At 37.5% G+C, this 20,006-nt stretch overlaps 2 protein-coding genes across 6 annotated transcripts in view; both read right to left on the bottom strand.

Annotated features, from left to right (window-relative positions):
- Positions 1-5: 5 nt before the first annotated feature.
- On the bottom strand, positions 6-13,368 carry dap (death-associated protein). 2 transcript variants are annotated; one of them, XM_056738327.1, is made up of 4 exons: positions 13,163-13,365; positions 11,585-11,678; positions 2,035-2,077; positions 6-568 (listed from the first exon to the last, which is right to left on the bottom strand). In XM_056738327.1, the coding sequence occupies exons 1-4, from the start codon at positions 13,215-13,217 to the stop codon at positions 449-451; spliced, it is 312 nt and encodes a 103-aa protein (XP_056594305.1). In that variant the 5' UTR covers positions 13,218-13,365; the 3' UTR covers positions 6-448. The 2 variants fall into 2 exon arrangements, with proteins under 2 accessions (XP_056594305.1, XP_056594304.1); XM_056738326.1 differs by lacking the exon at positions 2,035-2,077 and having other exon boundaries at positions 13,163-13,368.
- Positions 13,369-17,695: 4,327 nt separating this feature from the next.
- The window catches only part of ctnnd2a (catenin (cadherin-associated protein), delta 2a), a 211,702-nt gene continuing 209,391 nt past the window's right edge, over positions 17,696-20,006 (bottom strand). For all 4 annotated transcript variants that reach the window (XM_056737780.1, XM_056737779.1, XM_056737781.1 and 1 more), the window contains 2 exons: positions 19,373-19,449; positions 17,696-18,533 (listed from right to left, as the gene is read on the bottom strand). In XM_056737780.1, coding sequence (XP_056593758.1) covers positions 18,273-18,533; positions 19,373-19,449 — 338 coding nt within the window. In that variant the 3' untranslated portion in view covers positions 17,696-18,272. The remainder of the gene's footprint in view (positions 18,534-19,372; positions 19,450-20,006) is intronic.

Below are 20,006 nucleotides of genomic sequence, written 5' to 3'. Positions count from 1 at the left end.
AGACGTTTGTTTTATATTAACTTTTTATTCAGATAGCCAGACCTATTCCCTAATGCCTAATATACAACATTCACCATCTTCAAAAAAAAAAAAAAAGATTTATACAATTTACATCTCTCAGGAACTATGTAAAACAAAATTACAATAAAATTCAGCTCCACGCTTCCCTCATGAAATAGACTCATTGATTAAACACGTTCTGAATTAGTGATCTGCAGAGGAGCCTTTCAAATTGAGTGTTGCAATGATCTACAAGACAGAAAAGGGCAAAAAAGGAACGCTTCATATGATACTGGTGAAGAACAACACTTGCAGGCACAGATTTGTGGGGCGGGGGGATATGGAATGCTTGGCGGCAAGAGATCCCGGGGCAACCTGAGCGGGTGTTTGGGGTGGTGCGGACTTGGCCCTGTGCAGTGCCGGCGAAGGTCTGGCACGGGGTGCAGGCTCACTTGCGGGGTTGATGGATGTGCTGGTTGAAGTGATGGGTTGTAGGAAGCTTTTGCACCGCAGGAACAGGTTTTTGATGGGCCACCTGAGCAGCAGCGGGGGTGAAGTCTTTATCCCCCTGAAAAGAACAACACACAGCAAAAATGCTTATTATTGTTTGCGCTTACAAAAATGTGACACATGGTTGATGATTGTGTGCTTTGAATCTCTGACGGTGACCATCAATGACCTATTAAATTAATTCTCCATTAAATGAAAAAGATGTTTCCATGCCCTCACTTCATTCCACACGTCAAAATACATTAGACCAGAACGATGACGTGTAAAAAATGTTTTTCATCATTTCTGAAAATTCATGACTTTCTTACTAAGTATTTTTGTCTTGTTTTTACCTAAAAACATCCAAAAAGAAAAAAAAGTCACGTCTTAAGACAAAAAACTATGACATTTCTGTGAATTTGTGCTTAAAACAAGAAAGAAAATCTACCAATGGGGTAAGAAAATTAGTCTTGAATTAAGGGTTTACCTTTTTCTTAGTCACTAAATTCAAGATTATTTTTCTTAGCCCATTGGCAGATTTTGTTACAAGAATGTTTTGACTGAAATGAGACAAAAATACTAAGTAAAAGTCAATTTTTGCAGCGCAGTGAAAGAAACCACTGATGCAAAATGGCTGATTTATAGCCAGCTTTTGAAATTGATTATAGGGTAGGCAAACCCATTTTTTCTATTTTAATTCCGTTCACAAAGTAACACAGCTTATATAACATAAAGAGATAAATGCTCAACTATTACAAAAAATACAGAGCACTTTAGAAGTAAAATATGCCATTACCACACAATAAAAAACGAAGTCTACATGTGCGGTCACTTTAAAAGCACTATGGCATGACACAGCATTCTCCAGCACATCTAACATTTGTACGAGTACCGAATCTCAGAAAACAGCCACCTCTGCCTCATATCACAGCTTGCTTACCCTTGGAAACACGCACGGATTGATGCGTTATGTCACAGCCTTTATCAAAACAGCATATTAAAATTCTCAGACTCGACCAATCACTTGGCGGCACAGCGGATTAGGGTCAGTCCGGGCTGGGAAGAGGCAGACTGGGCTCTATGTGACAAGCTGTTAAATCCTTCATAAACCCACTACAAAGTCTCGGTCATATCAGACCGTTGATGTAATCTCAATAAGTAATGCAAGACAAATATAGCATTTATCTGTGCAAACTGTCCCTCGGTCATGGTTTCCCAACAGCCGGCTCTGTTCATTTGGCACGTGAGCAAGTTTAAGATGAATTTGGCAATGAGTAGATTGCATGAGACAGCAGCGGCTGCCTCAGGATGGATGAAGTCTGTAGAAAGGTTAATAGGACATCTGCTACACCGGCGGAGTGAGTCTATAAGAACTCAAAGAGTTCGATGTGCAATGTTGCTTCAGAGTCGCACAAACGTGTGGACATAATAGGGAGGTGAAGTTCAACAAAGTACGTTTTTCACGCGAGCATCTAGTAAGAATAAAACATTCTTAACATAACTGACATATGGCCTGTGACATCATGAGCTAGTCAATGAACCCACCTTAGTGACAACTCCTGAGACCACCACAGGCATCTTTGGTGGGCTAGAAATAGAAAAGAAAACAAGTCACGAACAACGTTATTGCAGGTGGTTAAGGATTAAGCATTAACAAAACAGGTGACGACATTGTGAAGAGTCGCTTAAGAAACTGTTTTCTTTTCAAGTCAAACGCAACGATTGATTTTTTTAAAGATTTTTTATATTTCCAGAGGGAACCTGTGCAGGAGAACACAAACAACTCTATCCTGGCGATGAATAACACCACTTATAATTCTGAGGGAAAAACCTGTGGGATTCAGCCAAAATGGACTCCACAGTGCTGCTTTGTGTGTGATCCAAAGAAACATTTAAACTGAGTTTATTGAAGGTAAATGCACAAGTATGAGAATGTTTTATGTTTGCTGCTCAGGATATTAAGAAGATAAGAAATATACAATGCAAAAGATGATTTTCTGGCTTAGTATTTTTGTATTGTTTTCAACAACAAATGTCAAAAAATTCTTGAATCAAGATGGCTCATCAAGAGAATGCATCTTGATTCACAAATCTGTACACATTTGTGCTGGAAAACAAGACAAACAAACGAAGTAAGAAAGTCATTTTTTGCAGTTCACACACATTAATAAACCTCACTAAAACTATTTAAAGGTCCAATTTTTGAAGGATCTATTGACAGAAATGCAATATAATGCACATACTACGTCTTCAGAGGTGTATAAACACCTTACATAATGAAGCGTTATTGTTTTATTACCTTAGAATGATATAATTTTATCTACATACACCACGTGTCCCCATACATGGAATTTGCCATGTTGTTTCTCCATTAGCCCTTTGTTTCGTAAAAACGTTATCCGCTTCGAAAAGAAGTGACAGCGTGCCATCTTAGTTCTGTGTCAGCCACCGTAGTGCTTCAAAAGGGGAGGGGGGAGCGCTGGAGTGAGCGGTTGGTTGCAATTTGCAACCCTACCGCTAGATGGCGCTAAATTCAACACGCTGGACCTTTTACGCTATGCTGTAACGCTAAGAACTAGGCATATTTTTTATGTGTTTACTAGGGCTGTCAAACGATTAATCGCATCCAGAATAAACGTTTGTGTTTACATTATATACGTCCGTGCACTGTGCATATTACCTTTGTGTTTATAAACACATACACACACACGCATATATTTAAAATATACAAAATTATAAACATTTATGTGTCTTTTAAATTATGGGTAAATATCAATAATTCACCCAAAAATTTTTTACTGAACAGATATACATTTATGTGTCTGTTTTTATAAATACAAAATGAATGTGCACAACACATATGTAGACACAAACTTTCTTCTGGTTGCGATTGATTGCGATTAATCGTTTGACAGCCGTAGTATTTACCCCAAATGTTCACCTGGGTTAATCCACAAATGTTTAAATAAACCAAAATTTGTTTGGAATAAAACAATTTACAAGACATAAAAGAACATACATCACAAAAATCTTTGCTTCGGAGCAGTCTGTCAGCTTTCCCTTCACCGTTCACACAGCACAAATACACATCTCATGATTTGAGCTGACAGCAGCACGCACAAAATCAAAGTCTGAGGTCTGCGCTGATTAGCTGAAGGTCAACAGGCAGCATTGTTATGAGCACAGGACCCGATTGAAAGCTCAATCAGATGTCTGATGCGGCTGACAGCCGATGCCCTCTATTCCACTTCGACGGCGAGAGGAACTGCCTTCCCCGTCCAGACGCGAGGCTGATGGGATGCATGGACGGAATCCTAACGTTGTGAATTAAATACAGCACTGATGAAAACATCAGGACATTCAGCACGTCATCTGGATTTACAGGCCAGCCGCAGAAAGCAGGGCTATAATAATTAGACTTCTAACTGCATCCTGACAAGGTTTTGATCTAAGTGATGATTAAAAACAAGACCATCTGTGTTTAGCAAGGAACGGGATCAACAAGATATGTGAAACAGATTAAATGGAGGGTGTCGACGGTGGAAGTCAAACTGAACAGTATATTTATTATGTTAAGCTATAAGAACACTATAGTATATCATTTAGATTTATTTACAATTATTACAGGAACAATAAGTTAACTGCAAAATGGCCAAATTAACTATTAACAAGCTTCACTGCAGTAGTCTTTAAATCTCATTGAGCGTGTTTACTTGCACAGTTTTACGCCGACTATGCTAAATAAGCTGATATACTGTATGTAAGGTCACGTCTTTCTTTTATCTGGGAAATGTCATAAACGGCTTAAGCAAAAACCACCGGCAAAGGTTGTTTTTTGCCCATTACTCCGATTTCGTGCTGCATGTTAAAGGCCTTTACCCGTTTTCTCTCAGTTGTTTATGTGCGCATGTCTGACCGTGTAGTAGTGAAAGTCCCAAACGGAAGTAATAGTAAAATAACGTATAAAATCCGCTCTTGTCATGCATGATGTAAAAAGAACTATTGTTGCATATGCAGGTACTTTCTAAATGAGAAGAGATATAAAAATACAGCTTCTGACCGTACTCCCGCTGCATTTTTAATGACTAAACCGACTATCGACGATGACGTCACTGCACGCGAGAAACCCGGCAAGTCTCGAACTTCCATGTAAACGCGGTTTTCTGCGTAGCTGGTTTATGACTATGCATGTGAACAAGTGAAAACAGGTTTCAGATTTTTGATAGATATCCGTTTATTTTGTGCACGTTAACAAACGCTAGTCAAATTACAAATTACTTGTTTGGCAATGGCAATGGCAATGGCAATTTATTTATATAGCACTATTTACTACAACCAGAGTTGACCAATGTGCTTTACAATACAATAACTAAAAACAACAGTAACACACATTTTGACATACACCAAAATAATCATAAACACGCTGTGCTTCAGATGATGCCATTCTAATAGGCAAGGGCAACGTCATAAATTATGCGTAAAACTATGTGCATTAAGAAGGAGTATCGGGACGATTCTCATTACAAGTTGTCTTATGGTCAGTGAGTGTGAAATAAGCACGCATGTGAAAACTAGGGAGTGGATGAAGGGGTGTGAGGTAAAACCGGCTGCTCCAGGCACCGAGCAAGGTACAAAATGGCCTATAAAAATCCCCAAAGGACGTGGAATTTACCATCACCATCTGAGCACAGAGCAGAAACACGGCTCCGGGCCCGAGCAAGCCGTCAGCTTCAGAAATGACTCTCATTCATTTTCCAAAGCCGAGCGTTTTTCTTGAAGCAGCGGTCGGAGGAGAAGGTCAACAGTGATAATTGACCTTGACGAGACAAACAGTCCTTGTCTCCGTTGAAAATAGAATTATAATGTGTGACAAACACAAAAAGCTCTGAAAATTAGGTCCAGGCGGGGGCGGGTGGGTGTTTTTCGGGAGCCCCTTATAAAATGATACAGGATGGAATGTTCACACCTCTTCTCACGATGGAGCAAACAGAGCTATAAATGGAGACGTTTACATCGTTATCACAGCGTGAGACACATACAAGTATGTTAAATGAGCGGTTTGGATGACTTCTATATTTTTAACTCGAAAATCCAGAAGTCGAAGGTTTCATCTTGCTGTAAGAGGGAATGAAATCTCCAAAGCTCAGGAATAGAGAGACTTGCAAGTGGGATAATCCCCCTTCGAGGAATAAGAGCGCTGCTCAACCAACACAACCTGTCTAACAGCCTTATATCTATCTTTCAAAAGATATAATCTCAGATTAAACAGACACTCCTTTCAATAAGAGCAAACATCTTATACAGTCCCGTTTTCATTTGGAGTAAAGAAGCAATTCTGCTCGTGAGCTTGTTTGAAGAACAAACAAATAATAAAAAAGCAAATAGGATTAGTTTTTTTAATCTCAGCTAGGAGGTTGAGAATAGCGTTATGAACGATAACTTTTATCTTATCTATTTCTCTTATATGGAGGTCATTCACTTGAGTTTACAGAATGTTGCAATCGTGTTCCCGAAAGAACCAACCCAAAAGCTTTAAAGGTTGTGCACTGGTAAAGAAACTCATTCAAAGCACAAAATATTTCGATATATTATTGGATGTATGGGCTGATTCATAACCCAGCAATACCATTCTTAACCTGAGGGTGGCAGCAGTGTGCTTTCTTTCAAATGAAGAAAACAGGCCAGAGACACACTTCTCGCTAATTTAGGTAAAATCTTTGGTGGGAAAACACATACTGAAATGGAGTAAACGTCAAGGTTAAAATCAGGGACAATAACTAGAGGGGAGATTCGATTTTTCATCTCAAACAAATACGTCAAGCTGAAATCCTCTTGGTATTAAAGGACGGGGAAGGCCACAAAGATTGAGTTCTGGGTGTGAAAGAAAGAGCGGCCTTCTCGTGCAGAAAATATACAGTTTATACTCTTTATTTATTAGAAATATGACTGAAAGGACTGGTGCTCAACTGGTTCAGGACAACTGACAGCCTTTGTACATGAAAGATACTTGAATTATGATTTATTGCAACCAATAATGTTTTTCGTGATCTTTCTTTTTTGGACAGTTTTGATCATCGTTTTCATGACAGTATAAAAATAAAACACTGTTTAAAAATAGCCTTGTTCTTCCTCACTTTCTGCAACCTCATCTGAACAAACCCGTGACCCACCAGTTGAGACCACAACTAAAATATGTGAGAAGAAAAGAAAGGGAAGGATGAACAAAAACAGAAAGAGACGCAGCATGTCGGAGAGTCAGTTGTTATGCTACTTTAGAAAGGAAACTATTGTAGCAATTAACAAGGCGGCACGGACGCTCACTGTTGTCCTGTCAACCATGTGAAACAACTATTGTTTATCAATGAGCTAAATCGGGGGGCAAAACGACCTTAAGCTCTGTTCTAGACCTGTGAGAGTCAGCAGTAGTGAACAAGAAACCCAACATCACCATCTAATAGAAACAGACTGAGTTCTGACTTCAACAAAACAGTTAACCATGTTCTGCCTGTTAGCGTGAAGGACCATGATAACATTTCTCCGGTAGATATGATCATATCCTAACAACCCATACATCAATAGAAAGCTTAATTGTTCAGCTTTCAAATTGTGTATAAATATTATATTTCGAAAAATGTACCCATAAGACTGCTTTTGTTGTCCAGGGTCACATTTTTGTTATTGGCTGTAGTTTAAGCTGGAGGTTTTTTCTTTTACTTGTCCAAAACACACGTTCAAATATAGCTGTATTGCTTAAAAGTTCATATGAACTTGTTTTCTTTGCAGTTTTTGAGGTCTGAAAAAATACATAGGATATGTTATTTTGCTCTGTTTCTTCTGTTTCCATTTCCTGCAAATAAATGCAAATAGAAACAATATTTTTGTTTGAAATTTGGGATAATTATTGTGATAAATTCACAGAATGAAACAAAAAATATCACTTAACCCAAAAACATACCTATCAGACACAATGAGAAGATTTTTTTTTTCCACAGCTGTATATGCTATAAACGTACAAGTATCAGTCAAGGACGGATCTATCACAACGTTACTGTATTTTCAGACAAATTCAGCCGAAGCTACAAATGATGAAAACATTAATGCTATACGACAGGTAAGACGAAGAAGTAAAATGTATACAACGGGTCTGAGGATGCTTTTCGCCACTTGAAGCCTAAACTAACTAAATTAACTAGAATTAACTAAAATGATTCATACACGTGCAAACACACAAAACCTGGGGGTAAAACCCAGGAAAGTTAGAAAAAAAAAACCACACAGGGGAGCAAAGTACAAACAAAACAGTGGAGTGATGAAAAGATTTCAAATGAACTGTTATCAGGTTACAAAACTCCATCATTTAAAATCATTAATACCATCTTGGTAAAATTAGTAACTGTTATTCATTATCATTAACTTTTTCACTCATTATGTTGGCGCAGTTGTGAGACTAACCCTTGAGGTTTTTCTACATTATAAATTCACTTTCCATAATTAGCTTTGTACAATCCTGATGCTATAAAGATATAGAGCACTACAAACTGTGGGGGGAAAAATACAAGTGATAAATGGAAGGCAAATCGCCAAGTTTAGGACATTAGGTTGGTTATATAGCGACATTTCCACGTGTGATTGACGGAAAGGCAGAACATTCGAAAAGGAACGTCTGTGAGATCACATGGAGCCAGAACGAAATTCTTCTGACACACCGGTGTTGCAAATTGTAGCAGATTAAGAGGAAACAACAGACCAAGAGCCCATTATCCCCATAGCATTAACACACTTCACTTAACAGCACAGACAGGGAAACTAGCATGGAAATAATTGTTGTCAAACTGTCAATTTTTATTTTCTTTCTTCACCAGTAAAACTCAGCATTTCATCCCAATTTTCACCGTTGTGTCAGTTCGGTGGCAGAGCGATGAGCTTTACCAGCGGCTGAATTGGGATTGTTGATGAAGTTACAGTGAAGTGGCTAAAAATTGACTGCGTAGTGTGAAAAGTCGCTAGTCAGGCTATAAGTGTCTACAAACACAGCTTCTGCTCCAGGGTTCAGCTAATGACCCAAATCTGCCGACACACTCCATGCGTTATGCACATACACACCCATCTCAACCGCTGACACACCGAGATGCCCTTATACTCCAAAAGGAACTAATTATGCTAATAAAAACAACAAACATCCATCAAATGTCACAAAATGAGCAAGATTTGACACAAATTTACCATGGGAATTCTTTGACTCAAGGCACAGCCTCAAGAGCACACTGTGACCTCAGGCCTAATAAAACTTGTGGAACGGAAATCCGTGTCAGATATAAGAACAAACAGATACTTGCGAGACGGAAAAGTTGTGACGCAACAGGACAGGGTGTTCAAACTGTTTGGATGGTTATATCTTTGTCAATATATATCCTTTACATTTTAATCTTTGGTAGCCCAGCTTTTTTCCGGCACATTAAACGCTGGTCCAAGTTTATTAATAGCAGGTACACAGTCACCACCAGCCTAATACATACATACGTTTGCCTACGTATTAATATAGGGATTTAGTGCATAATATGCAGATACATTGAGGGCCACAAACAACAGCAGTGCCTTAAAGGAGATGAGAAAACGTTCCCACGGCTTATCCAGATCACCTCTATAATTAGAGTAGACACAATTATGCTACATAATGAAGGAACATTAAAGGCGAGGGCTTTGATATGACTTAGCCTGTCAACATGAGAGCAGACAGCAGACAATATAATGCTTCAAGGAAAAGCATTCTCATGCAATCCGTAAAGACTACTTTTACGATTTTGGGACTAACCTCATTTGTGAGTCACTTGCAAAAATATCATGTATTCCATCGTCCGTCCGAAACCTCGTTTTTGGTTAGGTGGTACAGGTAATTAAATTGAACCAGCTATTTTTTTTCATGCAATGGAATAAACAATGTATTTTTTTATGACTAAATACTGTGTTGTCAAAGCCGTCAAGCACTTTATAATACTTTTCATTGGTTATGTATTTGCAAAACTAGGCGACAGACATATATGGTGAGGATTTAATGGCAAATTTTTTAAATATGGAAATATGGAGATACAAGGTTTCAGAAGGACATGCATTCTATCAATACATATCCGTATATTTGAGTGATACACATAATTCATATTCTACACAATTTATGTTCTTACAGCCTGTACTAATACATATTTACCATAAAGCTGCTTTGCAACTTCTTAAATCTTGTATCTCCACATTTTGAGTTTTTTTTGCCATTCATTAATATTAGAAGTCGCCCTTCATGTTTGTCACTTGGTATGTTTTGACAACACAGTATTAAATCATTTAAAAAGAGTACAGTGTTTTCTCCATTTCTGAAAAACAGTAAACATTCAAGGTTTATAAGGACAGCTAAGATATAATATATTTAAAACACATTTCCAATCACCTAAACCTAGTCGCACACTATGTCTAGCATGACTAACATAGAGTGACATGCTAAAATAACCTAAAGGTCAAACTAAACTAAAATTGATCAAAGGATCAATTGAGTCAACAACTGAAACAAGCTTGTACAAACATCTGAACGCAGCAAAATGCAGATTTTCCTCTCGGCCTGCCAGCGTTGTGAGAAAAAGCCAAGCCTCATACTGTAGGTGGAGGGGCAGCACACATTGAAACCACATTTCACCATTTTCTTTGAAATGGCCACTCTGTGGAAGGCTGCCATGTTTGTGAGGAAATGCCAGAAAGCTTTCAAAAGCGTATTCAAGTGTGATACACCTCTGAGAGTTTCCTGCAGCAGGTTGAATGAGCTGATAGGAGCTCACTCGAGAAGCCAATGTAACCGTGCAGTCAACAGGTACCGGGGTTTAAAATGAAAGTCTAACAGAAGCATTAATGAAAGCTAGGAGACACACATCTGAGCTGATGAAATGGGAAAGAAAGAGGACATTTCCAAAACAGTGAAACGTTTACATTGCAAAGATGCCAAGCATTACATGGTGAAGCGTCTTCAACTATCAGTTAGAAAGCTACATACTAATTTTAAAAAAGCATTTAACCTAAACAGACTTCATCATCACAATGAAGAAACAGGAAAAACAGAACATGTGGCGACATCCGGCTGTTCCCTCACTCACTGCTTTGCGGACACACCCAGGACTATTTTAAATTCGGCCTTAAATTATTGCCAATTGCTTTTTTGGTTGATATGGAAAAACTGCATCCATTTAGTGGTCCTATAATTGTGTGAAAATGATGAGAATGTGAACTAGAGGGGCACTAATATAGTATGAATGATGTCTTCTAACTGAGATTGATGGCGGTGACTGGAACCTGCCGGCTGGTGCAAAACACACTTCTGGGAAATCAGACGAAGAAGTATGATTATGACTAAGAATGACATCATCAGATTAAATGTTCTGGTTTAGTGTGGGCTGCTTAAAGGGATAGTTTGTAGACTCCTTTTCTGTGAAACATACATTTTGAGAAATGTCTTAGTGGTTTGTGCCCCCACAGTAGGTCAATGGGGGTTATTGTTGTGTGGTTACAGACGTTCTTCAAAATATCTTCTTTTGTCTTCTGCAGAAAACGAAAGTCATAAAGGTTTGGAATGACATTGGGTGAACTAATACCTCTAAGGGTCTAAGCTTAAGTTCACAGTGTTGTTATCTACGCACATGTGAGAACCACACACCTGTGTTACGTATCAATTTTTGTTTAACCTTGGACTTTACGCCGATGTTACTCCTTTTTTTTTCTCAAAATGATGTGAAGCAACCTTGAAACGCACAAGTTAACCAGCAAAAGCATCTACTTGAGGGGTATTGGAGCGTTACAATTCAAAATGATTTCAAACACTTACTCTGTATTTCAATACACACAAAAGCATTGATCTAGAATCAAGCGGTGTAAATTCCTTTTTTAAATATCCATCCATCCACAATCAATCAGACATGTGCTTGAGTATAATTCCTAGAAAACAGATGTGCATTGCTCAAAAATAGCAGTGCGTGCTTTGCTAGAAGAAACAATAGCCACCTGACAAAGCAAAAAAGTTTGGTTAAGACGCATGCGGCAGAAATGTGATGGTAAGCATTCTTACCTCTCGGTCTCATATTCTTTACTGTCTTTATCATCCTTCTTTTCAGGCACTTCCGACTGGTGCTTCTGAACTATTCTCATGCCTCCTACTTTAACTGTTAGAATGACACAAACACAAGAAGTTTATTTCTTTTTACCTTTTCATGCATTAATTAGACAAACTTTTTTTACTTTAACATTTTTTTTTTCTGTTCTTTGAGCATGAAAAACAAAACTTGAATTTGCACTGCAAAAAATACTTAGTCTTTTTTTCTTGTTTTCCAGTAAAATTGTCTACAATTCTTGAATCAAGATGCATTTTTTTGATGAGCAAAATGACCTAAGATAATAAGTCTTGTTTTCTTACCCCATTGGCAGATATTTTTGCTTGTTTTAAAAACAAATTTAATGAAATTTCATGGTTTTTTTTTACTAAAACCAAGACTTGTTTTTTCAGGTCATTTTGCTCATCAAGAAAATGCTTATTGATTGAAGAATTTGTATAAAATTTTACTGGAGAAAAAGACCAAATAAGAAAGTAATTTTTTGCAGTGCAAGTTTTGGGGTATTTTTCTTACCCCATTGACAGATTTTTTTTTCTTGTTTTAAGCACAAAATTACTGAAATTTCATATTTTTTACTTAAAACAAGACTTATTATCTTAGGTCAGGTTCCTCATCAAGAAAATGCATCTTGATTCAAGAATTTGTAGACAATTTTACTGGAGAAAAAGACCAAATAGGAAAGTCATTTTTTGCAGTGCAGGTTTTGGGGTATTTTTCTTACCTCATTGACAGATTTTTTTGCTTGTTTTAAGCACAACTTTTCTGAAATTTCATATTTTTTACCAAATACCAGACTTATTTTTATCTTAGGTCAGTTTGCTCATCAAGAAAATGCTTATTGATTCAAGACCATTTAGACATTTTTACTTGAAAACAAGATAAAAAAGACTAAGTAAGAAAGTAATGCATTGTGTTAAATATATATATATATATATATATATATTATATATATATATAAATATAGTGTTAATATAACTTGAATGGACGATGTATCTAGTGTATTGACGTACTACAGTACCCAGCAGTACTTGCTGTTCCATCAAATTCCATTAATTCACAAGAAATGTCTTTTTGAACAGCTGCCCGCTGTGGAGACCTCTATGCATAAAGGGTTAATGCAATGGTGGCATATGATGCAATGGTGGCAATGGTGGCATATGAGCATGTTTAAAAACACAATCACAAATCTGAAGATCTCTTTCAGTGGACCGCCTTGTTATCTTTTCCCTTGGCCTACTTTAAGGCCTTTACACACATGTCGTTATCTGATGACTTGTGTACTTTACACCCAACCGACTGACATGCAGACAAAGCAAACTACGTATTTAAAGAAAGCTTAAACATTAACTGTATCTCGTCGCACAATCCGCTAACATACATTAAAAGATGGCCTTTACGAAAATATACAACATGTAAAATATTGCACAAGAGTCGAATTGTGTCATGCAACTTGCATGAACTGCACTTCCCATCACCTGATTGCTCCATAACATTTCACGGTAGAAAAACAACAACAGGCGCAGAAGAGACATTACCAGCAGGCGGATGTCCAGCTTTGGTCTCGATTTTCTCTTTGGGTGGCGATGACATGGCCGGGGTCGAGTGGTGTCAAACGCTTCTCCCGAAGAGTCGTCTCCTTCAAAATAAAAACAATCCTTCCGTTATCCTGCCTCAAAAACAACGCACGCTTCTGACGACTCCGTCAACGTGGCTTTTTCCTGCCCATTGTTTGGCAACTGTACGTGATGATGTCACCAAACCTCAACGACCAATAGGAGCGCTCGATGAGAAATTACGTCCCGCCTCCTTGCTATGGGAAGCGGCTGGGACATTCGGGGAATCAGATAGGATAACGCGTTTGTGAAAGGGAAGTGGGCTTGAGACGCTTTTTAAAAACAGCTGATGAAGGGAGATATGAACGTTTACGACAATAAACGACAGATGTAGATTTTAAACATATTTCTTTTCTAATCTAAGTGTATTTATCCAAGAGTAGTAACTGTTTGGAAAGCCCTAAAAACAGCTATTTGATTTTTTTTGAGTTTATTGTCATTGTTAATAACAACGAGATAGCAACAGAGCAACCTACAATGTATTCTAGTGTACAGCTTATTAATTGTGAGAAGACCGATATTTCTCAAGGGTTTGTCAACAAAACAACATATTCCTGATCAACAATTACACCTGACAGAGCATCTTTGTTAAAGGGACAGTTCATCCCTGTCATTTACTAACCTTGACTAGTTCCACATCTGTATTTCTTTTTTTCTGATGAACATAGAGAAAGATATTTGGAAGAATGCTCGTAACCAAACAGTTCTTGGCCACCATTGACTACCATAGTAGAAAAAAAGTTACGATGATACTCAAAAGTGCTCCAGAACTGTTTGCTTGCCTACATTCTTCAAAATATCTTCTTTTGGGTTCAACAGAACAAATAATTTTACGAAGCAATTTTCTTACCTTGGTAGTCACAGTCTGTTTGGTTACAAGCATTCTATCAAATATCCTTCATGTGATCATCAAGACATTTTTACAAATTTGGGGGCGTACATGAAGACAGTATTTTCACTTTTGGGTGAACTGTTCCTTTAAGCTGCACTTTATCTAATTTCTAATAGGACTGCGGCTTCTTTTAAATATCTATAGTCTTTGTTACCATCAGTTATGAAGATTGGTATTTGTATAGCCTCGGTTTAACTACAAATACAACGATTAAACTATAGTAACTGTAGCAAAACATTGGATCATTTGCGGTTATAGTTTAAATGTTTTTTACTCAAACTAAAACCACGGTTAACTTTTGTATAGGAAGGTGTAACAAGTAACTGAATATATCATTTTCATCAATCTACAACAAACATGGTCAGATACTGTCACCCCAGAAAACTATGATCTTGATTCTTTATATGGAGCTTTAATCTCGCTCTCAAAACCTATTCAATCTTTTCAGCCTATGATCTTCCCAAATGCCAAATAAATCTGAATTTAAAAAAGTATTTTTGAGCACACTGTTGAATTGGTGTTGATGATTTTACAGTAAGGTGAATCATGACCACTAGAGGGGAGACTTATGCTTTGATAATCATTATATCACATGATTTGTCTCAGATTTTATTTAAATGCATTTTAAATAGCAATAAACGTCACAGCTGCATGGAACATAAGAGTACATTTTTAATGCACTTTTTTAAACACAAATTTTACTCTAAAATGCTATTTGAGAAAAAATAGTATCTTTTTTTTATTGTATTATCAACATCAGAGTTGTTTTGTGGATGCCGAATTCCATTATGTATGAATTATGGGCTATCCAACATCATTAGCAACAAAAAGACCTACAGTGAATGTTGCGGTTACTGTTCCTACACATCAATACATTTGAGCAGGACCCTTAAGACTAAAGCATCTCGGCCTTTACAGACCTAGTGGCTCATAAACAGACCAAGAGTCCAATATAAAAAGCTAGATTGTTCTGATAATTGTATATTAGCTTGAATTGTGGTTTGGAACTTCATAAACTGTATATGAAGCTGAAAGTGGTAAATAAAATCAGTTTTTAAGGAAAATAATACTTACCTAACCATAAGCGACACAGCATAGCATTCACCAATACCTATTAAACCGAAAACCCTGCCCCGTCAATGACTACAAAATGAATCCTGTCGAAAACTCATTTTTCCTTCATGAATAATTTAGTCTGCAGTGGGATGATCTTGTTCAACTTTTGTTTAAAGGGAAATTGATTTTATGCTACGCCTACATTTTGGGGCTTTCATTTATGAATATGGCAACGGGACGCAAGACAAAATGGGTTTTGAGTTCTTGCCGTATTTGCACTGGTGTAAAATAAATCACACCGTTGAAGAGCAGACCTATTTTCCTGCCACATTAGATTATAATACCTTAGTGTGAGGCGACACAGACTGAAAATGAAACTTTAGTATATATTGAACACTTAATCATTGTGAGCTATTCTGCACACCCTTTGAATTTTATTGTACAACTTCACAGAGCCAAGGGGACAAGACAGCAGGGGTCTGATACAGATTTTTGCATTGGAATATTTCAGCCGGCAAGTCAGAAACATTTAACCAAGACAACTGAGACGTCTACATCCAAGACTTGTTCTAAACAACAGAGGTTAACTGCTCAATTTATTAAACGTGTAATTAGTCAAGACTTTAATACAATTACTTTACTGAGGACATTTTTTGGGCTTGTAAAGACTACTCATAAAACTAAGTATTTGTAAAAATGAATTTTATTATGAACAGATGTCAATATTTCAGTATCTTAAGTTTGCTGGATATGGATATTTATTTTATAAAGCAAATAGATTGTTTTAATCAATCGACTGATATGTTAACATGCTGTCTTGACTTTACATCCAGCGCATTTGACATTCCAGATTAATGATTTATTTTGACTACAGAAATGGTTTTATGACTTCTGATGGCCTGGTAATCTTCGAAGACCTATCTGGATGTTCCTGTTTGCTTCTATAACTAGGCCACGTAAAGCTGAGGTAAAAACAGAAAGCACAAAAGTAAAGGCAATACTCTTACAGACGAGCTACAGCCCGTCTCAAAAGACTAAATTTAAGGTGTCTGATTCTTAATCCCCATAATGCCTCAGCAGGCATGAGAGAGGAGCTCAAAGCGCTCTCATCACATGACACACTTCATGTGGACACAATCTCTTGATATGAGCGATAACAGGTACAGGCTCCCTGCGTTTGTGTGTGTGCGCCCATGTGTGAATCGTTAGGGAGCGAGACATGTCTTGTTGGACAACACGCAAAGCCTGCTGGGAATGTAACGCTTTGAAACTGTTCTCACTTCTGAGCTATGGATTATAGGAGGGATTCAAAACCAGCACATCTTGCTTTTGTTCTTCGGTTTCCAAGGGAACGTGAAATTGTTTGTCCATCACGTGATAGAAAATTTGGACTTATGTGGCTTTGACAATTCTGCACCCAGCTTGAGGAGACGAAGGTTACAAGCAATTTTGGGTATCCAGAGAGAGGCTTGATGTGATCCAGATTTCTGAAATATGCAAAAGTTTACACGCATGCAATGTATACAGTGCTGTCAATAGATATCTAAACACAAAAGACTGAAATGAAATGAATTTGCGCATTAAAAACATCTCTAAATCGCAAAGAGTAGTTTATTGTTCTGACATCAGAACATCTTCCAAATCCAGCGTGATTATCTATGTAGCTTAACAACACAACTTGGACCAAGTCAACATTTCAAGTTTCATTTTCTTTTCTCTGTTCGAACATAAAGGAAAACAGAATCGATTTGTACAAGTCTTTTCTGGTTTGTTGCTTTCAGACACTGACATCTGCACATAAAAATTATATAGATCTATATTTATATTCATATTTATATATTTATCATTCTCTATTAACATTTCGGCGTAGCAGTTCATTACCTTTTGTCAAACGAAAGTCACCTGTCAGAAACAAAAGCTCTCAAATCAAACACTGACTGACATACAGCACACACTCAACTAACATCGAGAGACAGGCTTTGTACATCTTTGGAGGGAATTAAGCTTGCAAACATTTTGCCCTCCAGGTAGTGTTCCAGTGTTTTTTAGACGTATAGCTTAATTCCAGAAAAACATACTTGAGAACAAAAAAGCAGGTACAAATCGAAGAAAGAACTAGTAACCTAAACATGTCTCAGTGTTGATTTAAGAGAGGTAAAAATTTGGCACTATGTTAGTTAACATATCAATTATTTAGCACAGAGAACTCAAGTAGAGGTCTAAAACAAGACAGTTTTCTGCAAATATGGATGATAATTTGACTTCATCTTTTCCACACCAAGTTTAGGAAAAAAAACAAACGTCGTTTCTTTTAGGCAGTGAGAAAGCACTTCATTGTGGAGAAGTGAGGAATGATGCTCTGGTCTTTAACTGCTTTTGTTTTGCGATAGTTTCCACAAACATTTTCACATTTTTAGAACGAACATCCTGGAATAGGATTTTTGTTGTTGTTTTTCTTTGAACTGTAAAACGACATCCAAACCACAGGAAGATCCGGGTGGTCTGTGTGGTTTCTACACAATGCACTTGTGTAATGCGTTTCTTTAATGTACACCAAATACTTTACATCAACAAATTGAAAAAGATCAAACAAAAAATTAAGCAAAAATAGAGGAAAAATATGGAGAAAAAGAATATTTCTCGCTAGTCAAGATCGTTTGCATGACATCAAATGAATAGGATGTTTCGAAAGGGTGAAAAGCTGTTTCCGTACCTCATCCTAACTTCATTTTCTTGTGCTTACATACCCCTCCCTTCCTTTACAATACTTGTGCACTTTCTTATATAACCTACACTTTTCAAACCCACACACTACTCCAAAGGTTAAGTTTCTGCTTCCTTTAAAATATGTGTTTTCTTTCATATCTCATGCATTCTTTCTCTTTCTGTCTCTCTCAAGGATTTCTTTTATCTGCGTCTCCTCTCTCTCTCCATCACCGCCCTCCTTGCTCATATTCACCACGGAACCAGCTTAGACGAACAAAACTTGCTGAGAAATGTTTTGTGATATGCATGCACATGCAGTTTCCCGGCCTCTCCACATGCCGCGCCTCCCGTCCGCAAAACCCTCCGGTTCGCAAAGTCCTAAACCCAAGAGTCCGGAGAGGCGGGGTAGTGACTTGTTTCGTAGTTGAGTTCACTATAGGGGCGGGCAGCGGAGTAGAAGTCCACGTAATTTCCAGTGGACTTGAGTCCCAGGTGCATATTCATATCAGTGGTGGGAGGGGCACGATGGACCGGATCTTCAAAAAATGTCTCCTCAAAGTTCCTGTTGGAGTTTTGGTAGATTGGATATGCCTCGTAGTCTTTGCGTGGCGGCTCCTGGGGTGCGGGTGGTGCCGGGACCTTGGACAGACACAGATGTAAGAATTTCAACTTAATTTGATAAGAATTGGCAACTCGTCCCTCGGGAAAAAACTAAAATAGTGATTTTAAATAGTTTTTTTTAAATAGTTTAGCTAGTTCAATAGTAAGTTTGTTATTTGCTATTTCCTGAATCGGAGAACATAGGAGGCAGCGGAACAACAAAACATTTCAATGAGCTTTACCTATAACTTTCACCTTATTTTGGCCGTTTTTTTTCGATTACAGAGTGATCTGAGGCAGAAAATGAGATGTTACTAATTGAAAAAGATGCAGAGTTGAATGCTCTCCAGCTACAGAAAGCAAATATCCATGTGTGAGCCAGGCTTATCAGTGCCCCGCTTCCTCACAGCTGCTCGTCCTGGAAAGCATTTCTGTCGACTGACTCAACATACGGTGTAATTCGGGGGTGTGCCAGGACATCTGGCCAACTTTCTTAATGTAAAATGGGAAAATGTATAGCTGGAGTGTATTGTAATACCATTATGGACCTCGTCAAATAGAAGTAACAGATAAAAATAAGCATTTTGAAGAAACTATCTTTGTTATTCTTTGAGTCAAACGAACAACATCTGAACGGGTTTGCTACACTGATTCGGCTTTAAGCCATTTGTTTGCCAACACAATTCCGGGTTGGTAGATAGACAGCTGTTTTGAACTAAAAACATGTTCTAATTAATTACCCTCATAAACCACGAAAATGTTCGCAAATTAGATTTTTATGTAAAAATGATGTAAAATGCAGAGGAGATACATATAAGAGCTGCAGTCCCTGTTTGACTCTGGTAAGCTGAGCTGGTTTAGACTGACTCACTGCTCACCTGGTTGTGTTTGATCTCTTCATTTGAAGTATCGTACGAGTTCCGGAACAATGTGGATGTTCCACAGGAGGTTTGAACTGTGAGATGAAAGAGACGGTGAATTGATGTTTTTTTAAAAGCATTAAATAACAATGAAAAATCTTTAACATTTACGTATTTGTTTGACAGTGAAACAAAAAGCAATTATATGCACCGATATGACACAATATAATAATAAACAATAACAAAAAATATTATTTAATATAAACGTGATGTAAAACACAAACTATTTGTCAACAATATGTAAAACCTATGTGAACATTTTTGCATAGGTGCCAACGAAACGTCTCAACTGATTTAGGAAAGTAAATGAAACATGGCAACTAATGCTGTTTTTGCTATAAGGTTTTAAACAGAAGTAGTGCTAAATAATGCAAAAAAAATCTAAAAGTTTTGACAGAAGACCAAAAAACATATGACTGTCAGTTCCTTCATGACCAAATAAAATTGCGATATTGTGTTGCCTAATTTTGTATCACGCGCACAATTTTTGTGACGCCACGAATAGCCTAATTCACATTTACATTTTTAATGCAAACAGACAGACGTTTTATCCCAAGTTTCTCAAAATGCTCCCGAATACACCAAATCTTTT

This window comes from Triplophysa dalaica, chromosome 23, assembly GCF_015846415.1.
Source record: "Triplophysa dalaica isolate WHDGS20190420 chromosome 23, ASM1584641v1, whole genome shotgun sequence".
In the NCBI taxonomy this organism is placed as follows: Eukaryota; Metazoa; Chordata; class Actinopteri; order Cypriniformes; family Nemacheilidae; genus Triplophysa; species Triplophysa dalaica.
Note: the sequence above shows the minus strand (reverse complement) of the source record. Positions and strands in the feature narration are given on the sequence as shown.

Bases quoted from the DNA above. Each gene is read 5' to 3' on its own strand.
- dap (XM_056738326.1), bottom strand. From the start codon at position 13,217: ATGTCATCGCCACCCAAAGAGAAAATCGAGACCAAAGCTGGACATCCG. The intron at 11,679-13,162 runs GTAATGTCTCTT...TCATTCTAACAG, and splicing joins AGCTGGACATCCGCCTGCTG to TTAAAGTAGGAGGCATGAGA. The intron at 569-11,584 runs GTAAGAATGCTT...TGTTCTTTTCAG, and splicing joins AAAGAATATGAGACCGAGAG to GGGGATAAAGACTTCACCCC.